Source organism: Geotrypetes seraphini, chromosome 16, assembly GCF_902459505.1.
Source record: "Geotrypetes seraphini chromosome 16, aGeoSer1.1, whole genome shotgun sequence".
Lineage (NCBI taxonomy): Eukaryota > Metazoa > Chordata > Amphibia > Gymnophiona > Dermophiidae > Geotrypetes > Geotrypetes seraphini.
In genome coordinates, this window is record NC_047099.1 from 36002810 (window position 1) to 36028294 (window position 25485).

General features: G+C 44.1%; 1 protein-coding gene across 1 annotated transcript; it reads left to right on the forward strand.

The window, feature by feature from the left end:
- The first annotated feature begins 1840 nt into the window (after window positions 1–1840).
- LOC117350858 (methanethiol oxidase-like) lies at window positions 1841–21859 on the forward strand. The gene is made up of 12 exons (XM_033925529.1): window positions 1841–2016; window positions 2649–2702; window positions 12968–13080; window positions 13253–13438; window positions 13888–14005; window positions 14127–14309; window positions 16779–16957; window positions 17183–17261; window positions 19195–19316; window positions 19479–19565; window positions 20645–20763; window positions 20853–21859. The coding sequence occupies exons 1-12, from the start codon at window positions 2013–2015 to the stop codon at window positions 21013–21015; spliced, it is 1407 nt and encodes a 468-aa protein (XP_033781420.1). The 5' UTR covers window positions 1841–2012; the 3' UTR covers window positions 21016–21859.
- The last annotated feature ends 3626 nt before the right edge of the window (window positions 21860–25485 follow it).

Consider the following 25485-nt stretch of genomic DNA (forward strand, 5'->3'; position numbering starts at 1 on the left):
TAACTTTTCTATTAAAAGTCCCAGATCTCAGAATCTGATTATTTTTAACTTTTTTTTTATACTCTGTGAAATGAACATTCTTGTTTACTTGTTACTTCCAGGGTAAATGTGGTTATTCACAGGGGATTAAGACAGAATAGCAGGGTGGGCTGGATCTGGGGTCTTTTGTGGGAAGAAAAGACAGAATGAACGGGGTCATCACCACTGGACTAGACATTAACTTCTTTGAGGTCAAAAATATCTTCAGGCTGCCTGTAAATTTGAGGGAAAGGGGATTTGATATGTCATCTTTGTTTGTAATCAAAGCAGTTTACATATACACAGGAACTTATTTTGGACTTGGGACAATGGAGGGTTAAGTGACTTGCCCAAGGTCACAAGGAGCTGCAGTGGGAACTGAACTAACCATTAGGCTCTCTTCTGAAGTGAGGTAGCCCAAGTCCTACCTCTCCACCCCTCCCTCCAGGCACTCGCCTTCCATCTCTACAGGCTCTTTTCCCTTCACACCATTTCCACCTTTCCCTCCATACATTCACACCTCCCATCTCTAGAGATTATTTATTTAGTTCGTTTTCTCCCCCTTCTCCCTAAACAACTCAGAATGGGTTACAGGTTATTTCCCCCTTCTTACTATTTTCTATCCCATCCTCCAGACACTATTCCCTAGCCCTATATCCACTCCCTTCCTACTACTTATCATTTCTACAATAAACATTAAAAAAAAACTTGAGACAGCCCCTGCTCACCTTCCTCCTTGCAGTCACTCCCTTCCATTTCCACACTGCTCTCTCTATGTACTTCACCTTCTCAAGGTAATATGGTTTTATTTCTACATATTACCTTGAAGAGAGGACTAACAGGCCCACCACACCATTTCACCTTCTCAGTCTTCTCTCCTTTCCTCATGTTTTTTCTCTCTCACCCCTTCCTTATTCCCTTTTTACCCCTCCCTCCCCCAGAGTTTCCCCTTTTTCACCCTCCTGTCTCATGTTTTTACTTTTCACCCCTCCCTCATTCCCTCCTTCATGGTTTTACTCTTTCTCACCCACTCCTCTCTTCAATCTTTCCCCTTTTCTCACCTTCCCTCAATCAGTTTTTACCCTTTCTCACCCCTTCATCACTCCCTCCCTTTTTCTCCATTCCTCTCCTTCCCTCTGGTGACTTTACCCTTTCTCACCCCCTCCTCTCCTTCCCTCCCTCAGATTTTCCCCTTTCTCACCCTTCCTGTCTCAGGTTTTACCCTTCCTCACCCATTCTTTTATTGTTTTTTTTTAACTATTGTAAACTGCATAGAACTTTACAGCCTTGGTATATAAACAGATTATTATTTTCACCCCTTTCTCACCCTCTTCCCTCCCTCAGATTTTACCCTTTCTCACCTCTTCATCACTTCCTCCCTCATGGTTTTACCCTTTCACTCCCACCTCTCCTCTTCTTCCCTACCTCAGTTTTTACCCTCTCACCTCTTCTTCCCTTCCTCCCTCATGGCTTTACTCTCTCATACCTTCCTCTCCTTCTTTACTCTCTTCCTCACGTTGTACCCCCTTTTTCTCTATTCCTCTCCTTCCCTCTCTCAAGGCTTTACCCTTCTCTCCCTCAGTTTTTACCCTTTCTCACCTCTTCTTCACTCCCTTCCTCCCTCATGGTTTTACCCTTTCTCATCCCTTCCTCTCCTTTACTCTCTTCCTCACGTTGTACCCCGTTTTTCTCCATTTCTCTCCTTCCCTCCCTCAGTTTTTATCCTTTCGTACCCCTTCATCACTCCCTCCCTCCCTCATGGTTTTACCCCTTCTACCCCCGCCCTAACGGCCTTTCTCGGTGCAGGATGAGAGGGTATCGCTCTGAGCCTCTTTGACTTATCGGCCGCGGGAAGGGTGTGTTCAATCGGAGGAGCAGAGCCCGGCCCGGTTCCCTCCCCGGTCCATCCTCTCCTCCCCGACATATAAGGAGGCGCTCGCTCGGCCAAAAGCACTTTTCCTGCAGTCGCTGCAAGAACCGCACCAGACGGCAGCATGGGTAAGAGATCGGATCGGCTCCCGTGGACAGGAGAAGGGGGTCCGGTGACACTAGATCTCAGGGAGAAGGGGCAATACCAGGACCAGAGGCATACCTAAGATGTTGCAACCTGGGGACATCATCACCCAAAATCCTGATCTTGGTGGGGGTCCAGCAATACCAAGACCAGAAGCATAGGGAAGAGGTTGAATCCTGGGGTGAGGACATCACCACCCAAAATCCTGATCCTGGAGGGTGGGGGAGGGGCAGACCCCCCCCCCCCCGGGACAAATAAGCCCACAGCAGTGCCCTCTCCACCTCCCACCGAGATCTGGGCACTGCTGATGTCTCCTGGGGAGTGAGGGAGGGGTGAAAAGTAAAAACGAGGCATTGGCAGTCTCTAGCTTGGGATCTGGGCACTGGTAATCTCACTCTTAGGAATCACACAAAAAAATTCAAAATGCAGCCATTAAAATGTTGGTTGCAGGTAGCACTTGATCTGGGGCTATCTCTGACCTCATGGCGGGATGTGAGGCCCAAAGTAACAGTCTCTGCTAGAATTTGTCCACCAACCACATCTTTTGCTCCTTCAAGAGCAGGGTAAAGCCCTGGTTTTTGACACTCATTTTATGTGTGTTTTTTCTCTCTTAAAGCAAAGCACGGTGAATGTGGCCCAGGGTACAAGTCCCCTCTAGATGCCATGAAAGGTGAGTAGCGATTTCATCATGCATTTCATTTGTGAATTTATATTGTGCCATGCTAGGGAGCTACTTCAAAGTGTATCACAGGAACACTTAAACACAGAGCAGCTGTATTTTTGTTTATTGAAAGCTTCTATACCGCTACTAAAGCCAAGCAAAATGATTATCCAGATAAATTGTATAATTCATAACATCATTAGTACAATAGATCAACAAAGGACATCAAACATTCCTAGATCTCATTAACTTCTGCATGCAAAAATAATTGTATTTCCAGCTGCTTCCTAAAAGCTGGGCAGGAATTGCAAAGAACGGGAATGGTTCATTTCTGCCAGGTAACACACTCCCAAAAATAATCCTTCTAACGTTTCTAAGTTAGAGGAGAGCAGAAGAATATCCATTAGTGCAATCAAACACACCACAATAATATTATAAATTAATTTTGTGAATACGGGAGGGTCCTCAATTTTCACAACTCTAGATAGGGGAACTCCATAGTATCCATAGTTGTCGACAACTCTTTTTGACTAGAGGGATACTATGGAGTTCCCCTATCTAGAGTTGTGAAAATTGAGGACCCTCCCGTATTCACAAAATTAATTTATAATATTATTGTGGTGTGTTTGATTGCACTAATGGATATTCTTCTGCTGCTCCTCTAACTTAGAAACGTTAGAAGAATTATTTTGGGGAATATTTTATTTTTCTATGCTCCTTCTTTTGGGTTTTTTTCTGAGGTAACACACTCCGACATGAAATTCCAACTGAGATCATGAAGACCTCAGGGGACATAACCTAGCGCATCATATCCTGCAGGCCAGAAATACAAAGAGACCTGAAAACTCGGTGCAATGGACTGGCAGCCAGCACGGTGGTGGTGAGAATTTCTTGCCAGTTCTGCGGGAATTATAACCAAGTGAAGGACATTTTTAGGGAAAACAGGATCTGCCGCCAGTGCCTGAATGTATGTGTCAACCCAAATTGCTGAGTACATGGAAGTTGGGTGGGGGTGCATAGACGGACGTGTCACCATGTGATGCACGCAAGTTACAGAATAGTATCAGAGCGTATGCTGCATGGTGCTTCTGTAGTTGTTAAATCAGTAGTTTGGGATGCAAATGAATCTAAAGCTCTTTTAAGAGCTGCATTTACCTCTGCTTGCATGGAGAGAGGAAATCAGTCTAAACTCGGGTTACATGAGCGCAGACTCTAGATGAGCCTTGGATATACTTAGAGGAACGTTAAATGATTATTTAATAGCCACAAGATAAACTGTTTTACCATGTCCGGGGGGTCTGGACGGCTTTTCAAACCCCAGGACTTTGTCCGGGTTTTGAAAAGTTTAGAACAAATCACTATCTGGGGATGTCTCGGAGGGTGGCAGCAGGAGGGAGTGGGCATCCCTCCTGCCAAGAAATGTCTCGGTGGTGGCAGGAGGAATTGGGCACTCCCCATGCCCTGGACGATTGGAGGGGGGGCTTCAGGGGTTCCAGCAGGAGGGAGTGGGCATCCCTCCTGCCAGCCACCTTTACAAGGGGGTCAGGTTCCCTGTCACGGCCGCTAAACTGATCGCGGCAGGGAGATTCCCTTGCCGCAATCGGCTTGGCAGCCACATCTATTTGAAATGTAGACCAGCATTTTGCTGGCCTACATTTCAGATGCCTAGGGCCGCCTACGCTGACCTAAGGCCACTTCTGGGTGAAACCACGCCCAAGCTTAGTCTTTGGGCAAGTGTAGATGACCCTAAACATCTCCCTAGGCTCGTGAAAGTGCCTACAATGTAGGCTGCCTGCCTTGGGGTGTTTTTTTTAAGCGTGCTTTCAGACTGTTTGGTTAGACAGCGGTAGGACGCCTGCTGCCACCTACAATCAGTTTATAGAATTTGCCCCTTAATGTATTAGAAAAAATATAATACATAGTCTGATACTAAGACTAAATAGAAAACATTAACTTCACTGAGATGAAGTTCAGAGGAGCCAGGCAGGGTGGATAGAGCAGAAGGTCTTAGACTGTATTATCTAGCCATGGAAAAGTGAGTCACTGATCAAACAATGAGTACGGAAGAAGAGACGAAAGTGAAATGCTGGGAGCAGATAGCGTCCATCTGAATTTCTCATATGTACAGACCAGCGGTCTCAAACTCGCGGCCCTCCAGGGATTATTTTGTGGCCCGCGGTGTGTCCTCTCCACTTCACAAGTTTTCCGATTGTGGAGAGGACAATCGCATACAGACCGCGACTGCTATAATTGGACTTGTGTCTCTCTGGAGGGAATGTCTGGATCGTCTAAAGCAGGGGTCCCCAATCTGCTTCCCTTCCCTTCTCACTGCCCTCCCCAAGCCACCGCAATCAGGGAACAGGCCAGCGCCGAGGTCTTAGCTCTCTCTGCTTATCTTCCCCAGTGTGGAGCGATCAATTCTTGCCACCCAACATCAATTCTAACATCAGAGAGGAAGTTCCAGGCCAGTCAATCGCTGCCTGGCTGGCCCAGAACTTCCTCTCGGATGGCAGAATTGACGTCGGGTGGTGAGAATTGGTCAGCCCCACGCTGGGGAAGATAAGCAGGGAGAGCTAAGACCTCAGCGCTGGCCTGCTCCCCTATTGTGGCGGTGGCGGCCTATTCCCCAATGGTGGTGGCTTGGGGGAGGGCAGGGAGAAAGAAAGAAGGGAGACGGGACACAGACAGGGGCATGGAGAGAGAAAAACAGAAAGAAAGAAAGGGCATGGAGAAAGAAATAAAGGGGGCACGGAGAGAGAGAGAAAGACAGACATATAGAAAGAAAAGGGGCATGGAGAGAAAGAGAAAGAAAGAAGGGGGCAGGGTGAAAGAAATAAAAAGTTGTGGGAGGGAAGGAGACAGATGCCAGACCAGGGGAAAGGAGGGAGGGAGAGAAAGAAAAGAAAGAGATGTCAGACCATGGAAATAAGGACGGAAGACGAGATAGATAGAAGGGAAGGGAAGACATGGAAACGTAGATTTTGAAAATAAAGCAGAAAAACCTGAATATTAAGTTAATGCCAAAGATGGATGCAAATAAGTAAGAGACTGACTATAATAATAAGTAAGAGACTGACTATATAGTCAGTCTCTTACTTATTATCATAATCATTTTACTGACTAGTATTTATATATGAGTCCCTGTATGCTTTTCTAACAAAGATGGATGCAAGGCAGAAAGTGAAGACAGAGAGAAAAACAGTCAAAGACAAGAAGGCCCTGGAAACATAGTTAAAAGCACAGAAAAATAAAGTCACCAGCCAACAAAGGTAGGGAAAATGATTTTATTTTCAATATAGTGATTGAAATGTATCAGTTTTGAGAAAGGAAAGATATTAAACTTTAAATGTGAGGGCTGCAGAAAAAATAGGGTACTTGGAGGGCCGCAGAAAAAAATAAATGACAATTTTGCTTAAGGTAAAACTCTTTCTGTCCGCATTTAATGGGGGCATTAGGGATGTATTACTGTTAGAAAACTCTTTAAAAGTGGCCTGTCTCAGTTCCTGTTCGCGATGTCTGCTCTCTATCTATCTACAGTAATAGTACATTATTGACACAGATAATGTGGAGGGGTGTCCTAGTGGTTAGAGCAGCTGCCTCAGCACCCTGAGGTTGAGTTTGATTCCCACTGCAGCTCCTTGTGACTGGGTAAGTCACTGAACACTTCATTGCCCCAGGTACAAGATATGTAAGCTGCTTTGAATGTGTAAACTACTCATAAAAAGTGGTATATCAAGTCCCATCCACCCCTTAATAGTTTTTTATTCTATAAAAACATGAAAATGCAATCATAATGTCACAATGTGCTGCATTAACAAACATTTTAATCTAAGAAAAATGAGGGAATCACATGTCTTACATTTGCTACTATCCAGGGAGGACAAAATACAGGATCAACATTAGAAATGCAAACAGGCTCAGAGCAATGCATTAGGGAACGTCATGAGATTATTTCTGATTCCTGTATAAGTAATGAACAGAAATAAATGTCAAAGAGAAGGTGATAGCTTTTAGTTTTAACATTTTTTATTAATTTTTTCATATAACAACAAGTGTGTCATAAAGATTCATACAATTATCTTAAGTATACACTTGATATCTCCATAACATACTGTACATACAACATATCTTATATAATCCTTACTACAATTTTAGACATCATATAAAATTTAATAATTTTATCAACTATTATTCAATTATGAATCCCTTTCCCTCCCCTTATTTTGTTAGTTGCACACAATATAACAACTATTATGATAATTTATTTATATTTTATGATAAAGAGAATAAACCTACCCCCCCCTCTTTTATCAAATATCTTATTATGGGAAAAAATTTATATCAATCATTACAAAACTCTGTTAATGGTCCCCAAATCTTCTTAAACTTATTGATATATCCTTTTTGTGTTGCAAATGTACGCTCCATCTTATATATATGGCAAACTGAATTCCATCAAAAGTTGTAATTTAATCTGTGATAGCTTTTACTGAACTAGATAAGCTATTGGAAGATATAAATAAAAGTTTGAGTTCAATTTATTTAATATACCGCAAATATAAAACCAGAAGGCAAATCTAAGCGGTTTACAATTAAAAAGAATAACAAAACCCAAACTAAATAGGATAAGAACTGAAAGACGAAAAAACCTAAAGGAAAAGCATAAAGAACATGGGGAAAGAGGGAATTAGTGAATGGGATTACAATAAAAATAAAAAGGTTGGGGAAAGGGATGGGAACAAAGAATTTAAATTGCCCACACGGAAGAAAAGCAGCTGTCATCTCCTCTTTTGGAGTATGGCGATCTGGTGAAGATGTAAAACCTATTTCAATCTATTCTGGGGTTGCAGGAGATGTTCTGGTCTCTAATTTTGAGCAGAGTCGTCATATAAAAACATAAGCAGTGCCTCTGCTGGGTCAGACCAGAGGTCCATCATGCCCAGCAGTCCGCTCACACGGCGGCCCAACAGGTCTAAGACCTGTGCAGTCATCCTCTATCTATACCCCTCTATCCCTTTTTCCAACAGAAAATTGTCCAATCCCTTCTTGAATCCCAATACTGTACTCTGTCCTATCATGCCCTCTGGAAGCGCATTCCAGGTGTCCACCACACATTGGGTGAAGAAAAACTTCCTAGCATTTGTTTTGAAGCTGTCCACTTTCAACTTTTCTGAATGCCCTCTCGTCCTTGAGTTTTTCAAAAGTTTGAAGAATCTGTCCCTCTCCACTCTCTCTATGCCCTTCGTGATCTTGTAGGTCTCAATCATATCCCCTCTAAGTCTCCTCTTTTCCAGGGAAAAGTGCCCAAGTTTCTCTAATCTCTCAGCATATGAAAGGTTTTCCATACCTTTTATCAGACATGTCACTCTCCTTTGCACCCTCTCGAGTACCGCCATATCCTTTTTCAGGTACGGCGACCAATATTGTACGCAGTACTCCAGATGCGGACGCACCATCACCCGATACAACGGCAGTATAACTTCTTTCGTTCTGGTTGTAATACCCTTCTTGATTATACCTAGCATTCTATTCGCTTTCGTAGCGGCCGCTGCGCACTGTGCCGCCGGCTTCATTGACCTGTCCACCATTACCCCCAAGTCCCTTTCTTGGGTACTCTCATTCAATAACATCCCTCCCATCATATAGCTGTACCTTGGGTTTCTGCTTCCTACATGTAATACTTTACATTTCTCCATGTTGAACTTCATCTGCCATCTCGTTGCCCATTCCTCTAGTTTGTTCAAGTCCCTTTGCAATTCTTCACGTAGGGACAAACCATCACAGTCCTCTTTAGTCCGAGCACTACTAAATAGTTTGGTGTCGTCTGTGAATTTTATTATTTCGCACTTCGTCCCTGTTTCTAGGTCATTTATAAATATATTAAATAGCAGCGGTCCGAGCACTGACCCCTGCGGAACACCACTCGTGACCTTCCTCCAGTCTGAGTAGTGGTCCTTCACACCTACCCTCTGTTTCCTACCTGCCAACCAATTTTTGATCCATCTCCTTCCACCCCATATTCATGTCTGCCACTAATAACCCCAGTGGCGTACCTAGGGGGGGGCGGGGGGGCGGGCCGCCCCGGGTACCAGCCCTGAGGGGGTGTTCCCGGCCTTGCCGCTCAGTCCCCCCCCACGCCCGAAGGACCGCTCGCCCCACTGACCTTCCAGCACACCTATGAAGCAGCCCGCAGCAGGATCAAGACGTCAGCAATCCCTCAGCTGCTTGGGCGCTGCTTCCTGCGCCGCGGTCCCGTCCCTCCTCTGACGTCAGAGGAGGGGGCGGGACCGCGGCGCAGGAAGCAGCGCCCAAGCAGCTGAGGGATTGCTGACGTCTTGATCCTGCTGCGGGCTGCTTCATAGGTGTGCTGGAAGGTCAGTGGGGCGAGCGGTCCTTCGGGCGTGGGGGGGGGCAGTAGCTTAAGGTAGCCCGGCGCAGGAAGCAGCTCCTAAGCAGCGCAAAGATAGCTGACGTCGCGATCTTGCTGCGGCTGCTTCATAGGTAGTGCGGGGAGGCCAGGGGGGCGAATGGTCCTTCGGGGTGGGTCGGGGCATCAGGCCTTCAGGGTGGGGCGGGCGGGCGGGCAGGCAGACTTTCAGGGGGAGGGGGGTGACAGGCAGGCAGGCAGGCCTTCAAGGGGGGGTGCAGGTCTTCGGGGGGGGGTGCAGACCTTCAAGGGGGGACAGGCCTTCAGGGGGGGTGCATGCCTTCAGGGGGGGGTGCCGACCTTCAAGGGGGTGCAGGCCTTCAAGGGGGGGGACAGGCAGGCAGGCCTTCAAGTGGGGGGGACAGGCCTTCGGGGGGGGGCAGGCCTTCGGGGGGGGGTGCAGACCTTCAAGGGGGTGCAGGCCTTCAAGGGGGGGACAGGCCGGCAGGCCTTCAAGGGGGGGACAGGCCTACAAGGGGGTGGGACAGGCCTTCAAGGGGGTGCAGGCCTTTGGGGGGGTGCCATCCTTCAAGGGGGGGTGCAGGCCTTCAAGGGGGGGGACAGGCCTTCAAGGGGGGACAAGCAGGCAGGCCTTCAAGGGGGGGACAGGCCTACAAGGGGGTGGGACAGGCCTTCAAGGGGGTGCAGGCCTTTGGGGGGGACAGGCAGGCAGGCCTTCAAGTGGGGGGACAGGCCTTCGGGGGGGTGCAGGCCTTCGGGTGGGGGGTACAATCCTTCGGGGAGGGTGCAGGCCTTCAGGGGTGGGGTTTAGGCGTTCAGAGGGGGACAGACCTTCGGGTGGGAGGTAAAGTCCTTCGGGGGGTGCAGGTCTTCAGGGGTGGGGTGTAGCCCTTCTGAGGGGGGACAGACCTTCGGGGGAGGGGGGTCCTGGTGTAAAAGTACACAGAGGGAGAGAGGGAAGGGGGGGTTCAAAGATACGTGCATATGCCAGACTTTGGGGGTTAGAAATAATGGGTCTAAAAACAGAGGAGTGGGAGAGAGATGGTGCATAATGGGATTTAGGGAGGGAAGGAACAGAAAGGGAGAGAACTTGGAAACAGGGGATGGTGTGGAGGGGGGATAGAGATACTGGATAGGAGGATAGTTGGGAACAGAAAGGGAGAGATGGTGGATCCTGGGGTGGTGGGGAGTTGAGAAAAGGTGAATCTGTGGATGGAGACAAAAAAAAGGAAAGATGCCAGATCTCCGGGAGAGGGAAGGGAAACGGAAGGGGAGAACAGAGATGGCAGACGGATGGTTAGCACGGAGAAAGGAGACCCTGGCAAGCAAGACAACAAGAGCCTGGGACCAACAAGATTTGAATATTGATCAGAGAACAAAAGGTAGAAAAAATAATTTTATTTTCTGTTTTGTGATTACAATATGTTAGATTTGAAAAGTGTACATGAGATAGCTTGAAATGGGAACTTTTCTATTTTTGTGAATGGCAAGGCTGAGTTCAGTTAAAATATATGCTTTATAAGAAAATATAATAATGTGTTTTATAAAGTTTATAAGCATTGCTGGCATACTCGGTGAGGTGTTCCTAGTGTTGGTGGTGGTGGTAGCATGTCAGTGTGTTGAGAGGAAGAGGTAGTCTGGGAAATTCTGCTGAGCAAACTCTGGGCCCATTTCCACCCCCAGTTAGTCCACTCCACTCAACTGGTTCACACACTGAGTGGGTCTTTGGGTGTTATTTCTGGGTAGTTGTTTTAGAATCTCTTCCAGTGGTTTGTCAGTATCTCCTTCTGGTCCAAGGAAGGAAACTTTGTCAACCTTAGCATTGACCTTCAGAATATGTTTGTAACAGCGCTGCTTGTGTGGCATTAGGCTATGTAGTGATCGAAAGAAAAAAACAGACCTTTGCACATTTTTGCACTATATGGTGGGTGTATGAGGAGATTCATTTCCTGCACAGTTAAGTCCATGTGAAGTTACCTTGTGCTGTATTTGACATCTAGCAAGGTCTCTGTTTGGAAGGAAAGATCTAAGCTTAAAAATGAAGTGGCCAGAAGTTATGTTAAAAGTAGATAGCGTAGCTGGTTTTAAGAAAGGTTTGGACAAATTCCTGGAGGAAAAGTCCATTGTCTGTTATTAAGACATGGGGGAAGCGTCTGCTTGCCCTGGATTGGTGCACTCAGCAGCAACAATTTTTTCTACTGAATAATAGTCTAGGTACAATGAAAGTAAATAGCAAAAATGTTTGAGTAGATAATTAAGGAAATCTTTTTCATATTGCTTGCTTATGGACTGGGAAAAAAGACTGTTCAAGCAAATGTCTCCAGAACTGCTTTAATGGAAAAATGTGATTTTTTTTTTTTAAGTACTTTGTGAAATTTATTGTTGTTGTGAAATTTATTGTTATACTTTGTTTAAACTTAAAAAGCGGTGTCATTAACAGTGAATCTAATCGAAAACAGGGTGAATCGAATCGAATGAAATATTTTTCTCTGAATCGGGCAGCACTATTGGCTACCATGAGAATGGGCTACTGGGCATGATGGACCATTGGTGTGACCCAGTTAGGCTATTCTTATGTTATGTTCTCATCTGTAGGGGCCTTTGTTTTCACTTCTTATTTTAATGTATTTTTTTCCTGGGAACTTATCAGTGTTTTTTTATAATGGGAACAAAAATGGAAGAGAATTAATGTGTGTGGAATGGGGGGGTAACTAATTTCTTCAGCTAAATAATTCAATCCACTTCAAACAGACATAGGAGAACTCACGCACCATTCACACACCCTCCAACCAAAAACGTCAAAAGAAAAAAACTGTTCGACAACCTCCTAGCCATTCGAGCTGCAACACTTGACCCCCAACTCTACAACCTATTGACCTCGACCACAAACTACAAAACCTTAAAAAAAGAAATAAAAACCCTTCTATTCAAAAAACACATAAAACCAAACTAACATAATCAGAACTGTCCCAAGCATCACCTGCAACTACTCCATATGTACTTCTGATGTCATGACAATTCCGACATAATTTATGTTATGTTATGTTTGGAATAATGGTTACATAAATGAGGTTCAATAAAAGAAAATTTTCACTGCCTGTTTCTTTTTTTTTTTTGGTGCCGTTTCTATTCTGACCATTTATTCCATTTCATGGTTATTGCAAAAAAAAAAAAAAAAATTTTACATGGGGGGGGGGTGTCAAAAAATGATGGGCCCCGGGTGCCACATACCCTAGGTACGCCACTGAATAACCCCCCCAATACACAACCCCACCACAGGTTCTTCAAGCTCCTTCCATTATAGTTCACAGTTTGTTGTTTATTTAAAATGTTTTATAGCACTCCAACTGGCAAAGCAGGACCTAAATATGAAAAATTAAACGGACTATTGCTACTTATCATTTCTATAGTGCTACCAGGCATACACAACGCTGTACACCAAAACATGGAAGAGACAGTCTCTGCACAAAAGATCTTACAATCTAGGTGAGACAGATATACTGGACACAGTGGCGTTCCAAGATGGGCGAGGGGGCAACCCATAAGGGCATACTACAAGGGCTGGTGTCATGGCCTGAAACTTTTTCCCCGCAGTGACAGTCTTAACTCGCTGCTCTGATTGCGCCAGGCTTTCCTCTCTGCTGGGTCTTGCCTTTGTGGAAGTTTATAGCAAGAGCCTTTGGCCCAAGATAAAAAATGGTCTTCAGATTATTATCTAGGTATGATCACTTCAGCACATATGAGGTGCTTGATCTGTGTCCACCTGTACCATGGAGCAGAGGACTGTCATTGATCATTCAGTTTTCCATGACTACTAATCCATTTTTTTTCATGGGTGAAGGGGGGTTTAATGTAGGTTTTGATCTTATGATCCTTTCATGTTAAGGTCCCAGAGAAGAAATCGTGTACCTGCCTTGCATCTACAGAAACACACCAGTGAAAAAAGCAGATTATCTGGCTACAGTTGATGTAGATCCCAAATCTCCAACTTATTGCAAGGTACTCTCTGTCTCACTTCTGTAATTAACTCTTTTTCCTCGATCCCCACTTAAACCTCTCCTAGCACCTTTGGCTTTAGTGCTGGAATAGGTGTAAAAGGTAGGTGGAAACCTAGCTAGTCAATGATAAGCGAACACCAGGCTCTTTGACTGATTCCTCTAAAACCCCCCAGGTGATCCATCGCTTACCAGTACCCAACATCGATGATGAACTCCATCACTCTGGCTGGAATAACTGCAGCAGCTGTCATGGGGATAGCACCAAAAAACGGGACCGTCTAATCTTGCCCAGCCTCATCTCCTCACGTATCTATGTGATAGACGTGGGGACAAACCCTCGAGCTCCAAGGATTCATAAGGTATGCAGGTGTGTGATCTTCAAGAGAAGACAGAAATAGCTCTTCCTGGCCCCCACTTTGGAATATGCAAGGCTTATGAATGCTCACCTGAAAGGAAGACGAGGGAAGCTTCTAGTCCATGCTTAATGTGACTTTCCTGTGCCATCCTTTAAAAATAGCCACACTTGCCAATTTCCCAGGTGTGAATCTGAACACTTTAGGACACAAATAAGACTCAATGTCCACCTATAGAAAAATCCAAGCTTGGGTTTCAGAGATGCTCTGATAAGTGTGTGTGGAGAGGGGAGAAGTGAGTAATTTGTGTCAGGATTTGGCCCAATAGGGAGTGTAAACCACCGATCTCCTCTAATGATAGGGTGATATTTTGTGCCTGAATGTTGGATATAGAAGATTAGAATGAAATGTGTTTTCTTCCCTTTTACCCACGTTCTTCCTTCCTCCACCGCAAGACGATTGAGCCTCAAGACATCTGGAAGTGCTGCCTGGCAAATCTACACACATCGCACTGCCTGGCAAGTGGAGAGATCATGATTAGCAGCACAGGGGATCCGTCAGGAAATGGCAAAGGTAGGAGTATGGAGAGCTGCTTAGTGGGGCAGAGAGCATGAAAATTGGGTGTTTAGGAACTGTTACATGAATTGAACATGATATGACTTATTCTGAGACTGTCCCTTTTCTTTCCCATCAGGTGGATTTATCTTGCTGGATGGAGAGACCTTTGAGGTGAAGGGGACCTGGGAGAAGGAAGGGGAGGCGGCCCCATTTGGCTATGACTACTGGTATCAGCTTCGGCATAATGTAATGATAAGCACTGAATGGGGAGCCCCTAAAATCTTCAAAAATGGTTTCAATCCGAAAGATGTGGAGGCTGGTAAGACCACTCTCAGGGAGACTAAGGATCTTAGAAGGACCAGGATAGATCTCACCAGGAACCAATGTGTTTTTAGACTGTATTCTTCAGTAAAAGAAGACAAACCATTAACATAAGCCCAAAGATACATAATACCTAAGTGCATTCAAAGTAAACAGAATAAGGAGCTTATGAACATATTCATAATCACTTCAGAAATTAACATCTTTAAAACAAATCAGTTTACAATCTAAACTTCTGCATTTAAACACTAAGAACTCCAATAATAAGATTGAAAGTCCTAACCATTATTTAATCCAATACCCCAATAAGTGAGCTGAAAACACATTCCCAAAACTTCACTTACATTCCTATTGCTGTACTGAAGGAACAGATTCTTAAAGCCAGTCCTGTTGCATTCCATTTTTTCCCACATCCAGGGCCGTGTATCTTAGTCAAACTCCTCCAGCCTTTAGATGCAATCAAACAGTAGACCACTATTGTTGTTAAAGCTATGAACTATTTAGATCAGTGGTTCTTAAACCTGTCCTGGGGGACCCCCAGCTAGTTAGGTTTCAAGATATCCCTAATGAATATGCATAAGGTAGATTTGCATATAATAGAGGTTACAGACATGTGAATGTTCCTCATGCATATTCATTAGGGAAATCTTGAAACCCGACTGGTTGGGGGTCCCCCAGGACTGGTTTAACAACCACTGATCTAGATAAATATTGAAATAAATGGAAGAAGCACTCAGCATCCTTTCGATTGAGGACAAGTTAGGGGACATCTTCATAGTCAAAATGACTACACTTTTATTGAGAACCTGGGCAAACATCAAAGATGAGTGAGGAGTGTGTGATGCAGTGGTTCAAGCTACAGCCTCAGCACCCTCATAGAGAATGTCGTGGGGACAGAATTTGTCCCTTTCCCAATCCCCGCAGTTATCCAGGGGAACCATCCCCATGTCATTCTTTGAGAGAAGAATCAGAGTATGAATGGGCTCAGCCACTGACCCTAAAGCCTTGCATTGAAGAATGCTGGTGTAGAAGGACTGAGGTTGAGATAGACACTAAAGAATGACACAGGATGGTACCTCGAGGTTTTCTACGGAGGCAGGCATATATTCTGTCCCCATGTCATTCTCTGTGTGGGTTCAAACCCTGTACTTCTCCTTGTGATCTTGGGCAATTCACTTAATCCTCCACCATTAGAAACATAGAACATAGAAATAGACGGCAGATAAGGGCCACGGCCCATCCAGTCTGCCCACCCTAATGACCCTCCCCTACCTTTACTTTGTGAATAGATCCCACATGTTGATCCCATTTGGCCTTAAAATCAGGCTCGCTGCTGGCCTCAATCACCTGAAGTGGAAGACTATTCCAGCGATCAACCACCCTTTCAGTGAAAAAGAATTTCTTTGTGTCACCGCACAGTTTCCCGCCCCTGATTTTCCATGGATGCCCTCTTATTGCCATGGGACCCTTGAAAAAGAAGATATCTTCTTCCACCTCAATACGGCCCGTGAGATACTTGAACGTCTCGATCATGTCTCCCCTCTCTCTGCGCTCCTTGAGCAAGTATAGCTGTAATCTATCTAGCCATTCTTCGTACGGGAGATCCTTGAGTCCCGAGACCATCCAGGTGGCCATTCTCTGGACCGACTCCAGTCTCAGCACATCCTTGCGATAATGCGGCCTCCAGAATTGCACACAGTATTCCAGGTGGGGCCTCACCATGGATCTATACAATGGCATAATGGCTTCAGGCTTACGGCTGACGAAACCCCTGCGTATGCAATCTATAATTTGTCTTGCCTTGGATGAAGCTTGCTCCACTTGATTGGCAGCCTTCATGTCCTCACTGACGATCACCCTTAAGACTCTTTCTGCTACCGTTCTTGTTAGGATCTCGCCATTAAGGGTATAAGTCTTGCATGGATTTTGGCTGCCCAGGTGCATAACTTTGCATTTTTTGGCATTGAAGCTGAGTTGCCAGGTCCTAGACCAGCGCTCCATTAGATAGACTGTAACCCATTCTGAGCTCCTTTGGGAGGATGGGCTAAAAAATCAAATATTTCTTACTGAATTGCTTCAGAACTTTGTCTTAAGAGACACTTGGAGTTAAGATGACGCCACTGATTTACAGTAAATTTTCACCTGTTTGGCCATTGAAGAAAAATTGAAGTTGTCACTCCTGTCCTCAATTGAAAGGACACTGAATTGAGTGAAGAAACATCCTGAGGGCATCCTTCATTTATTTCAGTATTTATCCAGGTAATTCGTAGCATTAGCAGCAATTCTGGTCTATTGCCTCAGCTGTTTTACTGACTGTCTAATGATACAGGGATTTTATTTCTTGCTAGCTTAGACCCAAGTGTGCAATGCACACAGCCTTCCACCTCAGTACTAGAATGGCTAGGCATGCTGACTAGGCACAGGGGTGCTCCAGTAATCACAACTGACCTGCAGAGATGTTTTGCAGGACACTATGGCCGTCACCTTCATGTATGGGACTGGGCCAAGCACACCCGGATCCAGTCAATCGACCTCGGAGAAGGAACCATCCCACTAGAGATTCGCTTCCTACATGACCCAGATGCTTCAGAGGGTTTTGTTGGCTGTGCATTGAGTGGCTCCATCTTCCGTTTCTATAAGACGCAGGTAAGAATGCAAAGTGCCCTGTCAAATTTAATGTTTTCTTGGCACTGCCAGTCCTGAATAGGGATTGTTCTACTGAGGTTTCCTTGTGGACTGTGGATGTGTCCTTCAGAATGTGGACCTTCCTTACACTTTATCTGTGAATACCTGTAGCTTCCAGGCTCTCAGGGTTCCATGTAGAGCTTCTGCAGCGGTGCCTAAGAGATTTTCTTGTTTCCTTGTAACCAGGAAGGAAAGTGGGCTGCAGAGAAAGTGATCCAGGTGCCAAACAAGAAGGTTGAAGGCTGGGTGTTGCCAGAGATGCCAAGTAAGTGGCTTTAGACAGAAAGTTTCTCCACAGAAATCGTTTTTTTAAGACCAAGTCTTTGGTTTAGGTGAGGAGAGAGAGAGAAAAGTGACTCTGCTTCACTGAACATATGGCAGCTGTAGTGTTACTTTCTTTTTATGCATTTGACTAAAAGGTTAATGCATTTTGTTAACTTGCTACGTAGACTTTTCATACGGCTAGTGAGATGTCAATTTTTATGACTACATTATATGTATGGGGGTTTTTTGGTTAGGATATTGTGAAAAGGGTGGGTGAGGGAGGGAGATATTTTATGAATTTAAGATGGTATATAGGAAATTTCAAGTAATGTATATGATTTAATTGATATAATACGATATACTTGATGTAAGATGAAAAAATGAATAAAGATTTGGGAAAAAAAAATTTGCTACGTAGACTTTTCACACGGCTGGTGAGATGTTGCTATATGAAGTAGTTATGAGATGATTTTAAAACTGGTAGAGGAGGGTTTAGGCCATTCAAATTGTGCTGTGACCCATCTGGAGTTGATGCGTTCTGTGGATTTCTTTAGGTGCATAATGATGGATGTATTCAGTGTAGGCAAACGTTAGATGTGTCACGTCGACCATAATATTTAGTAAAATTCTGAGCTCGTAAATTTGAATCCTGGGGCTCAATAATCAGCCAGCGGTGGCAGTGAATGTTTTGCTACCTACCCCCAGTGTTATTCATTGTCTGGCCATGTCTGGGCTTTGGCATTAAACAGCCAGCTTCACAGAAACTGGCTTAAGTCGATATTGAAAACTTAAGTGGCTATCGGTTTCTGCATAAAGATAGGGCTGCGATTCATATGGTCCCATTTATGCAGGAAAGGGCTGAACATCAGCAAAGTGCCAACTCTGCGCCCAGAAGACCTCCAGAAAGACCAGTTTTCATTTTACCCTTTAAGTACTAACCTCTAATTTTCAGCGGCAATAAAATAAATAATAATATTTTTCTTTCCAGCTTATGATTTATCTTTAATCTTATCTATTGTTTTGCCTTTTGTCTTTGTTTTGTTCTATTTCTATCATTTAAATTTCTCCAGAATTCTACTGTTCAACGGCTCCCCCTTCTGCTTCTATTCCTTTCTCTCCTCTCTTCTACCTTCCAAAGTATTTAGATCAATGCTGTCTTGTTAAAATGTTTATTTTATTTTTATTTTTCCTCTAACTCTACTTTTCACTTCTCTATTACCCTCCAGGTACTTTAGTTAGATTGTGAGCCTTCGGGACAGTAAGGGAATTTTTCAAGTACCTTTCTTATTTCTAATCTTAATGTATATTTTCTGTAAACCGCTTAGAACCTAACGGATGTAGCGGTATATAAGAAATAAATTACATTACATTACATTACATTACATAAATTTAAGCGTGCTGCTCATTTGCTTAGATTTATAAATGTGTTGAAAATCGGTGCTAAGCTCCTAACTTTTTTTCGGCTCCCCTAAATCCACCCCTGTTACCATTCTCTTTTCAGGAGTTTACATTCCTGCTCAAAATGTCACTAGGCACCTCAACCCTAGGACATTTTCAAAGGCCCAGTTAGAAACATAAATCATTTGAGTATCGTCCTCTTCAATTTTAGCTTCCAAGAAGGCTTTCTGCCCTTCTGTAGCCCCATGGGTTGGACTGAAGTGTAAAATCAGACTCTGCTTGAGAGGAGAGGGCAGGACAAGATCTTTAGGTACCTCCTTTTGGAACAGTTGAGGTTGGCCTTATACCAGTAGGTTGCACCAGAATGAAGGCTGGGTGCAACATCACAGGATTGCATACACAGAACTTCTGAAACCTGGACCTGCCCTTGAATTGCACAAGGACCCTTTCAGGATCCAGAGGCTTGCTTTAGACCCCTCCTGTCCTAGAGTGGTTTCCCAATTACAAACCTTAATGCCTTGCCTCACCCCATGCAGGTCTCATCACAGATATCATATTCTCGCTGGATGACCGTTACCTCTACTTCAGCAACTGGCTGCATGGAGATGTTCGACAATATGATATATCAGACACCAAGAATCCAAAGCTGGTGGGGCAGGTGAGCCAATTAGGTCTGGAGGAGAGACAAGAGATGTCTGGAGGATTGCTCTAGAGAAGCTTCAGAAAATCTAGAAGTCCTCTTGTTGGTGGTCATGTCCTTTAGTCTCTTATGCACAGGGGAATGGAGAATACTGACCTTGTGTCTGGTTATGAGTTGCAGGTGTTTGTGGGAGGCAGTATTGTGAAGGGAGGACCAGTCTGTGTGGTGGGAGAGGAAGATTCCCAGCCAGAGCCTCTCATTATTAAGGTGAGTGACAGGCTCTCGATCATGCTAGAACCTAGGTTGTCAGTCTTCAAGAGCCTTCAGTGGGTCAAACTTTTAGGATACCTCTAATGAGAGAGACTTTCACACTGTACAGGTAGTTGGTGTATTCATTAAGGATATAGTGAAAATATGACCCATTGGCAGCTGAGGGATTGGGAGTGAAGTGTGATACAATGTTCAGAGGGTTCTTGGAATTTTTCTGACTGTTTAGGTCCTGGATACTATGGTTTGAAATGTTACAATACATCGGGGCCCATGGCCCATGTCAGCATGCTTCTCTAAACGCCTATCATACCTATCCAACATTCTGTTGGAGAAGTAGACCTACTGCCCATGACATCGTCGGTTGTGGATGCTACCAATCTTCCTACAAATCCTCTGAAACGACAAGGAGGGATTTAAATAGAGAGTGTACATTCTGATAGAGGAGATAAAGAAAACCAATAAATAGCTTTTATGCTGATCTAATCCTTGACTCTCCTCATCCAATGTCAGCACCAGAAGTGACTAATTTGCAGAAACTGTACTGAAATGGATTTAAAATTGAGACACGGGTCAAATATTCCTCTAGTTGCAAGTAAACAATTCTTTCTATAATTTTAACCAATATAGAAAGTACAAAATTTGACCAAAAATTTAAAAAAGGATATTATAACCCAAGGTAGAGTTTTTCCAAACCAGGTGGACAGTTGCTGGGTTAAATTCCTCTGTAAATGTTCCACTGACCAGCATTAAAGAGAATATTACCGCCCTATCCATTTCTCTCAACAGTTTAGGATGGCACATATCCCCCAATGAAATAGTGGGCTTACAAGATTTCAAACAAGACCTCACTTACAACCTCAAACTCCTCCCACTGCTCCACCCCTCTATAGAAAGAGTCATTCTCTAATCTAAAGTATCTATTGGAAGGGAGTCTCTGATTCCTTGAATTTTTGACTCATATGCTCACAAGATTCCTATGGGGAAAATAAAGTATTTAATTGCAGAGATATGCACAAGTTTTTATACAGGGAGTTACACCTCTGAAATGACTCAGGTTTTCTTGTTTTTTTATGCAGGAAACGAAGGTACAGGGTGCACCACAGATGATCCAGTTGAGTTTGGATGGGAAAAGGCTGTACGCTTCGACCTCCCTCTACAGCGATTGGGACAAACAGTTCTACCCAGAACTTATCAAGTAAGATAATGTGTACTGCACCAACATGTGTAGGATGAAATTGAGAGTCTATGAGAAACTTAACGTGGTCTCTCTCTGACTAATTGTAGGCATGGCTCAGTCATGGTGCAGATTGACGTGGACACTGAGAAAGGAGGCCTGGTGATTAATAAGAATTTCATGGTGGATTTTGGAAAAGAACCTGAGGGTCCTGCCCTGGCCCATGAGATTCGCTACCCCGGGGGGGACTGCTCCTCTGATATCTGGATCTAAAGTGCACAGTTGTGGGAAGATTTAAGTGGTCTCAAACTGTGCTATAATGGCTTTGATTTTCTGTGCACTCTTAGGCCCCGATTCACTAAAGTCAGCATAGCAACGATCACTGCTCCCCACCCAATTCACCAAACGGTCCACCGCATATTTTCCAATCCGATACAACCCATGCAAATGAGTAAAACCCCAATCAAAATAGCCAAGTGATTGATTCACTAACATTTGCTTGGCTATTTTGCATCAGGTTTTACGATTCTAAACCTGACTGCTGTAGACCTATCGGTAACTGTATTACACACGCAAAATATCTACCCCCATTAAAAAAAATGAAAATAAGCCCCCCCGAACAAAGTGCCCTCTCCCTCCCTAAACAAAAAAAAAATGGCAGGAGGGATGCCCACTCCCTCCTGCCACCAAATGTCCATCACTGCTGCAAATGAATGGCAGGAGGGATGCCCACTCCCTCCTGCCAGCGGAGTGCCCCCTCCCTTGGCCTCCCATCCCCCTTTGGCCCCCCTCCTCCCCGTTACCTTTCGTTGGGAGCTTCTCTGCCGGCCCCCCCTGTCTGCAATGCAGGGCTTAGGCCCCGCCCTGTGCATCATCTGATGCATATGGAGGGGTCTAAGGGCCTGATTGGCTCAGATGCCTCAAGACCCTCCCATTGGGAGGGGTCTTAGGCATCTAAGCCAATCGGGGACTCCCTTAGGCTCCTGTATCCACATCTCTCCTCCCATTCATTGGCGTCAGGTGTTTGGTGGCAGGAGAGAGTAGGCATCCCTCCTTCCATATTTAATAGTTTGATGGCGTTGGCAGGTGTGTGGGGGGGCGTTTGTTGGCAGGAGGGTGTGGGCATCCCTCCTGCCATTATTTTTGGAGGGGGGAACGATCGGTGGATTGGGGATGCTAGCGCGGGGGTAGGGCTTTTTTAATGTGACAGATGGTGTGTGTTTAAGTCACGCAGAACATCTGTCCCATTTTTTAAAAAGCAGTGATTGAGTCGGTGAGTTTGCATACCCCAATTCACTTGATAGTGAATCAATCGCTATTTGCAAATCGGCCAACAGCGATTGAGCTGCTATCTTTAGTGAATCTGGGCCTTACTCAGGAAGTTCCTTCTGTGTCGATTACACAATTAGCTGCTAGGATCAAATTCCTTGTGGCTTCCTGATGCCTTTAGCAGCTCTCCTTTTAAACCCCCTGCTCGAAATCAAGTAAGCAGACAGCAAGCAGTCCAGAGAAAGTGAGCACATGAGCACTTAATTACAATAAAAATCTGTCTAACTAGAGATAATAAAGTCTTCTGCTAGCTATGTTTGATGTCATGTTTTGTCTGAAGTTGTTTAAGTAGAAAACTCTCCCAGCAGGAGGAAATCCGGTGCTTTCCAGTTAGTCCACAGACTATTATAGGGTTACCAGATTTCCTCTTAAAAAAGCACACGAGGACACCTGGCCCGCCCTGCCCCACCCCATCGCTATTCCCACCCCCACACCAACTTCATGTCTCCTTCCCTGAGCTCTGGGCCGTATCTGGAGGACCTCTGCACACGCGTGAATGTCAACGCGATGATGTCACATGCATGTGCATACATGTGACATCATCACATCGATATCCACATGCATGTCCCTCCAAATGCAGCCCTGAGCACGGGGTAATCCGAAACCCGGATAAACTGCCTGATTTTGGAAATCCCTCCAGGCACCTGGACAGTCCACTAAAAAGAGGACATATCAGATTTTCCTGGACTCTGGTAATCCTACATTATTAGAGCGAGGTGTCCTGGATACATAAACTGAACTGAAGGCAGGGCCCAGTCCCATAAAACACCAGGGTACAATTTAGGGACTTTACTGTTAATCAGAGCTAAGTGATAGACACAGACATCACCTACTCTGCTGCATCCCGTAAAGGAAGTTACCGATGCAGTAACATAGTTATATTATACACATTTTTCTATTCTGCCTTTACCTAACTAGTTCAAGGACAGATAATAACTTGTCCAGGAATTGCAAAATTGAAATAAAGATATATTGCAATAATTGAGCTCAGTCAAAATCAATCAAAAGTTTTTTAAACCAAAGATAATGTCCGCAAACATGAAGTTCCAAAGGAAGCTGGTTTTGAAACTAACAATTTGATATTGAATAGACAAAGAAAATTGTCTGATAGATTTTACGTTCTTAGCTGTAAGAAATTTTAATTGATAGCGATTTCTCATTTGATATTTAGAAAGAGGATTATACAATAAAGTTACTAAATTAATCATATAATGTGGAGCATTACCTGTCAAAATCTTGAAAACTGACTCCTAACTTAAATTTTAATCTAACATCTGAAGGTAACCAATAAAGTTCACTTATGAGGGGCCGCTGAAAAGTTCTCAGCCCAACCAAGAAGAGAGTGAGGTGGCTCTGTGAAACTTTCAAGTTATTCCACATTTTTCTTGACACTTTTCGTTTCAATGAGATGAAATGAAATGGTTGGGAGGGGGCGGTGACGTCACACACGTGCACGGATGCATTCCTGCCCTATGAACAGGCAGCGGGGGTGAGGCGCAAACGGGCAGTAATGGTTGAAACTGGGAAGGCCTGAGGGCGGGTTTCAGGGGTCCGGATTTTACTGACATAAAATCTGGTAACCCTACACCAGAAAAAACAAAAAGTATTAGCAAAAGTGTTATAAAAAAGTATTCTAAAATGTTCCCTCCTCACACTTCTCACAGCAATGTCATCAACAGGAGATGATAATTTTCAGGTCCTGCTACAAAGGTTTGCCAGGTTCCCCAGATAAAGGCCAAATAACCTGTCCAGAGCCTCCACTATCTCCGCTTCTCCCTTTAGGCTAAGGCTCTTAACACCTGCATTGTGAGGTCATAGAGCTTTATGGTTAAGTTTCAAGTTTATTAGGAATTTATATACCGCCTATCAAGGTTATCTAAGTGGTTTTTACAATCAGGTACTCAAGCATTTTCCCTATCTGTCCTGGTGGGCTCACAATCTATCTAACGTACCTGGGGCTATGGAGGACTGAGTGACTTGCCCAGGGTCACAAGGAGCAGTGCGGGATTTGAACCCACAACCCCAGGGTGCTGAGGCTGTAGATCCAACCACTGCGCCACACACTCCTCCTGCTTGTGCGAGAATACAACATGGCATCAATTTATAGATACCATGAGGGAGTTGGAGCACTTCATCAACAATTTGTCTCTGTCGTTATCTTCTACAAGACGTAATTAGTGAAGTCTAATATCACATATGGATGGACTAGTATAATTCATCTTTACACCTTGCTGCCGTTTGCTTCTATTCTGATCCTGAATTGCTGTGCTTGGTTTTCTCAAGTTCAACCCTGATCTTGGGAGAGCTCTGAGCCTCTATCGCCATTATACTCCAATACACTTTTGGCAATGGTTGGAACTAATTTCCTGGTAAGAGTGTGGTTTAACACTTCCTTCAGAGTTCCAGCTTTAAGATTCCTATCTATATCACCAGCTAATTGAGTTTATGCAGCTATGCAAACATATTAGAACTTCAGAGAAGAAAACCTAAAATGTGTAATGGATGAACAGGAGAATATGTGTCTCTTAAATGTTAGAAATGTTTCTTGATGCCAGCAATGATGGATGAATCTGTTGCAGTAACTCAGGGGTGTCAAAGTCCCTCCTCAAGGGCAGCAATCCAGTCGGGTTTTCAGGATTTCCGCAATGAATATGCATGAGATCTATTAGCATACAATGAAAGCAGTGCATGCAAATAGACCCCATCATATCCAAGCTGCTGACCACAACTACGGACTACAAAGCGTTTCGAAAAGATATAAAAACTATACTATTCAAAAAACACATCCCAATATTATAATCTACCCTCATCTTCTCACCCTTCATAACCTCCTGCAACTCACAACCAACTGCAATTTCGTCCCCATAGGCAACATCTAATCTAGTTGCAACGGGCGATAAGCCAATTCATATCCAGAATCACTGTTTCCCCAAATACCGAAAAATCAGATATAACAACCTAGGAACAGACGATTTTTTGGTAACATAAGATTATGCTTTGTAATATTATGTAATGTAACATAAGGTTATGCTTTGTAATATAACATAAGGTTATGCTTTGTAATATTATGTAATGTAAGTTATGCAATGTACTGGAATAATAAGGTAAAATAACACAAAGTAACCCTACGTAAAGTCTTGTAAAGTTATGAAAGATAAATTATGTAAGATAAATTATGTAAACTTAATGCAAGTAATGCAAGCACGGTAAGGATAATGTAAAGTAACGCAAAGTAACTCCACGTAAAGTTATGTAAAGTTATGTACGAAAAGTTATGTAAAGTTAGGTATGCAAAGTTTGTAAAGTTATACAAATAATTGTATTGTCATCGCCTGGAAATGACCAGCCATCTTCTAATGTAATCCGCTTAGAACCGCAAGGCACAAGCGGAATAGAAATCACCAATGTAATGTA

What these genes read in the sequence shown, in the direction of transcription:
- LOC117350858 (XM_033925529.1), top strand. An exon ending in TCCGTTTCTATAAGACGCAG is followed by an intron (nt 16,958 to 17,182) that starts GTAAGAATGCAA and finishes CCTTGTAACCAG; the next exon opens with GAAGGAAAGTGGGCTGCAGA. An exon ending in TTCTACCCAGAACTTATCAA is followed by an intron (nt 20,764 to 20,852) that starts GTAAGATAATGT and finishes GACTAATTGTAG; the next exon opens with GCATGGCTCAGTCATGGTGC.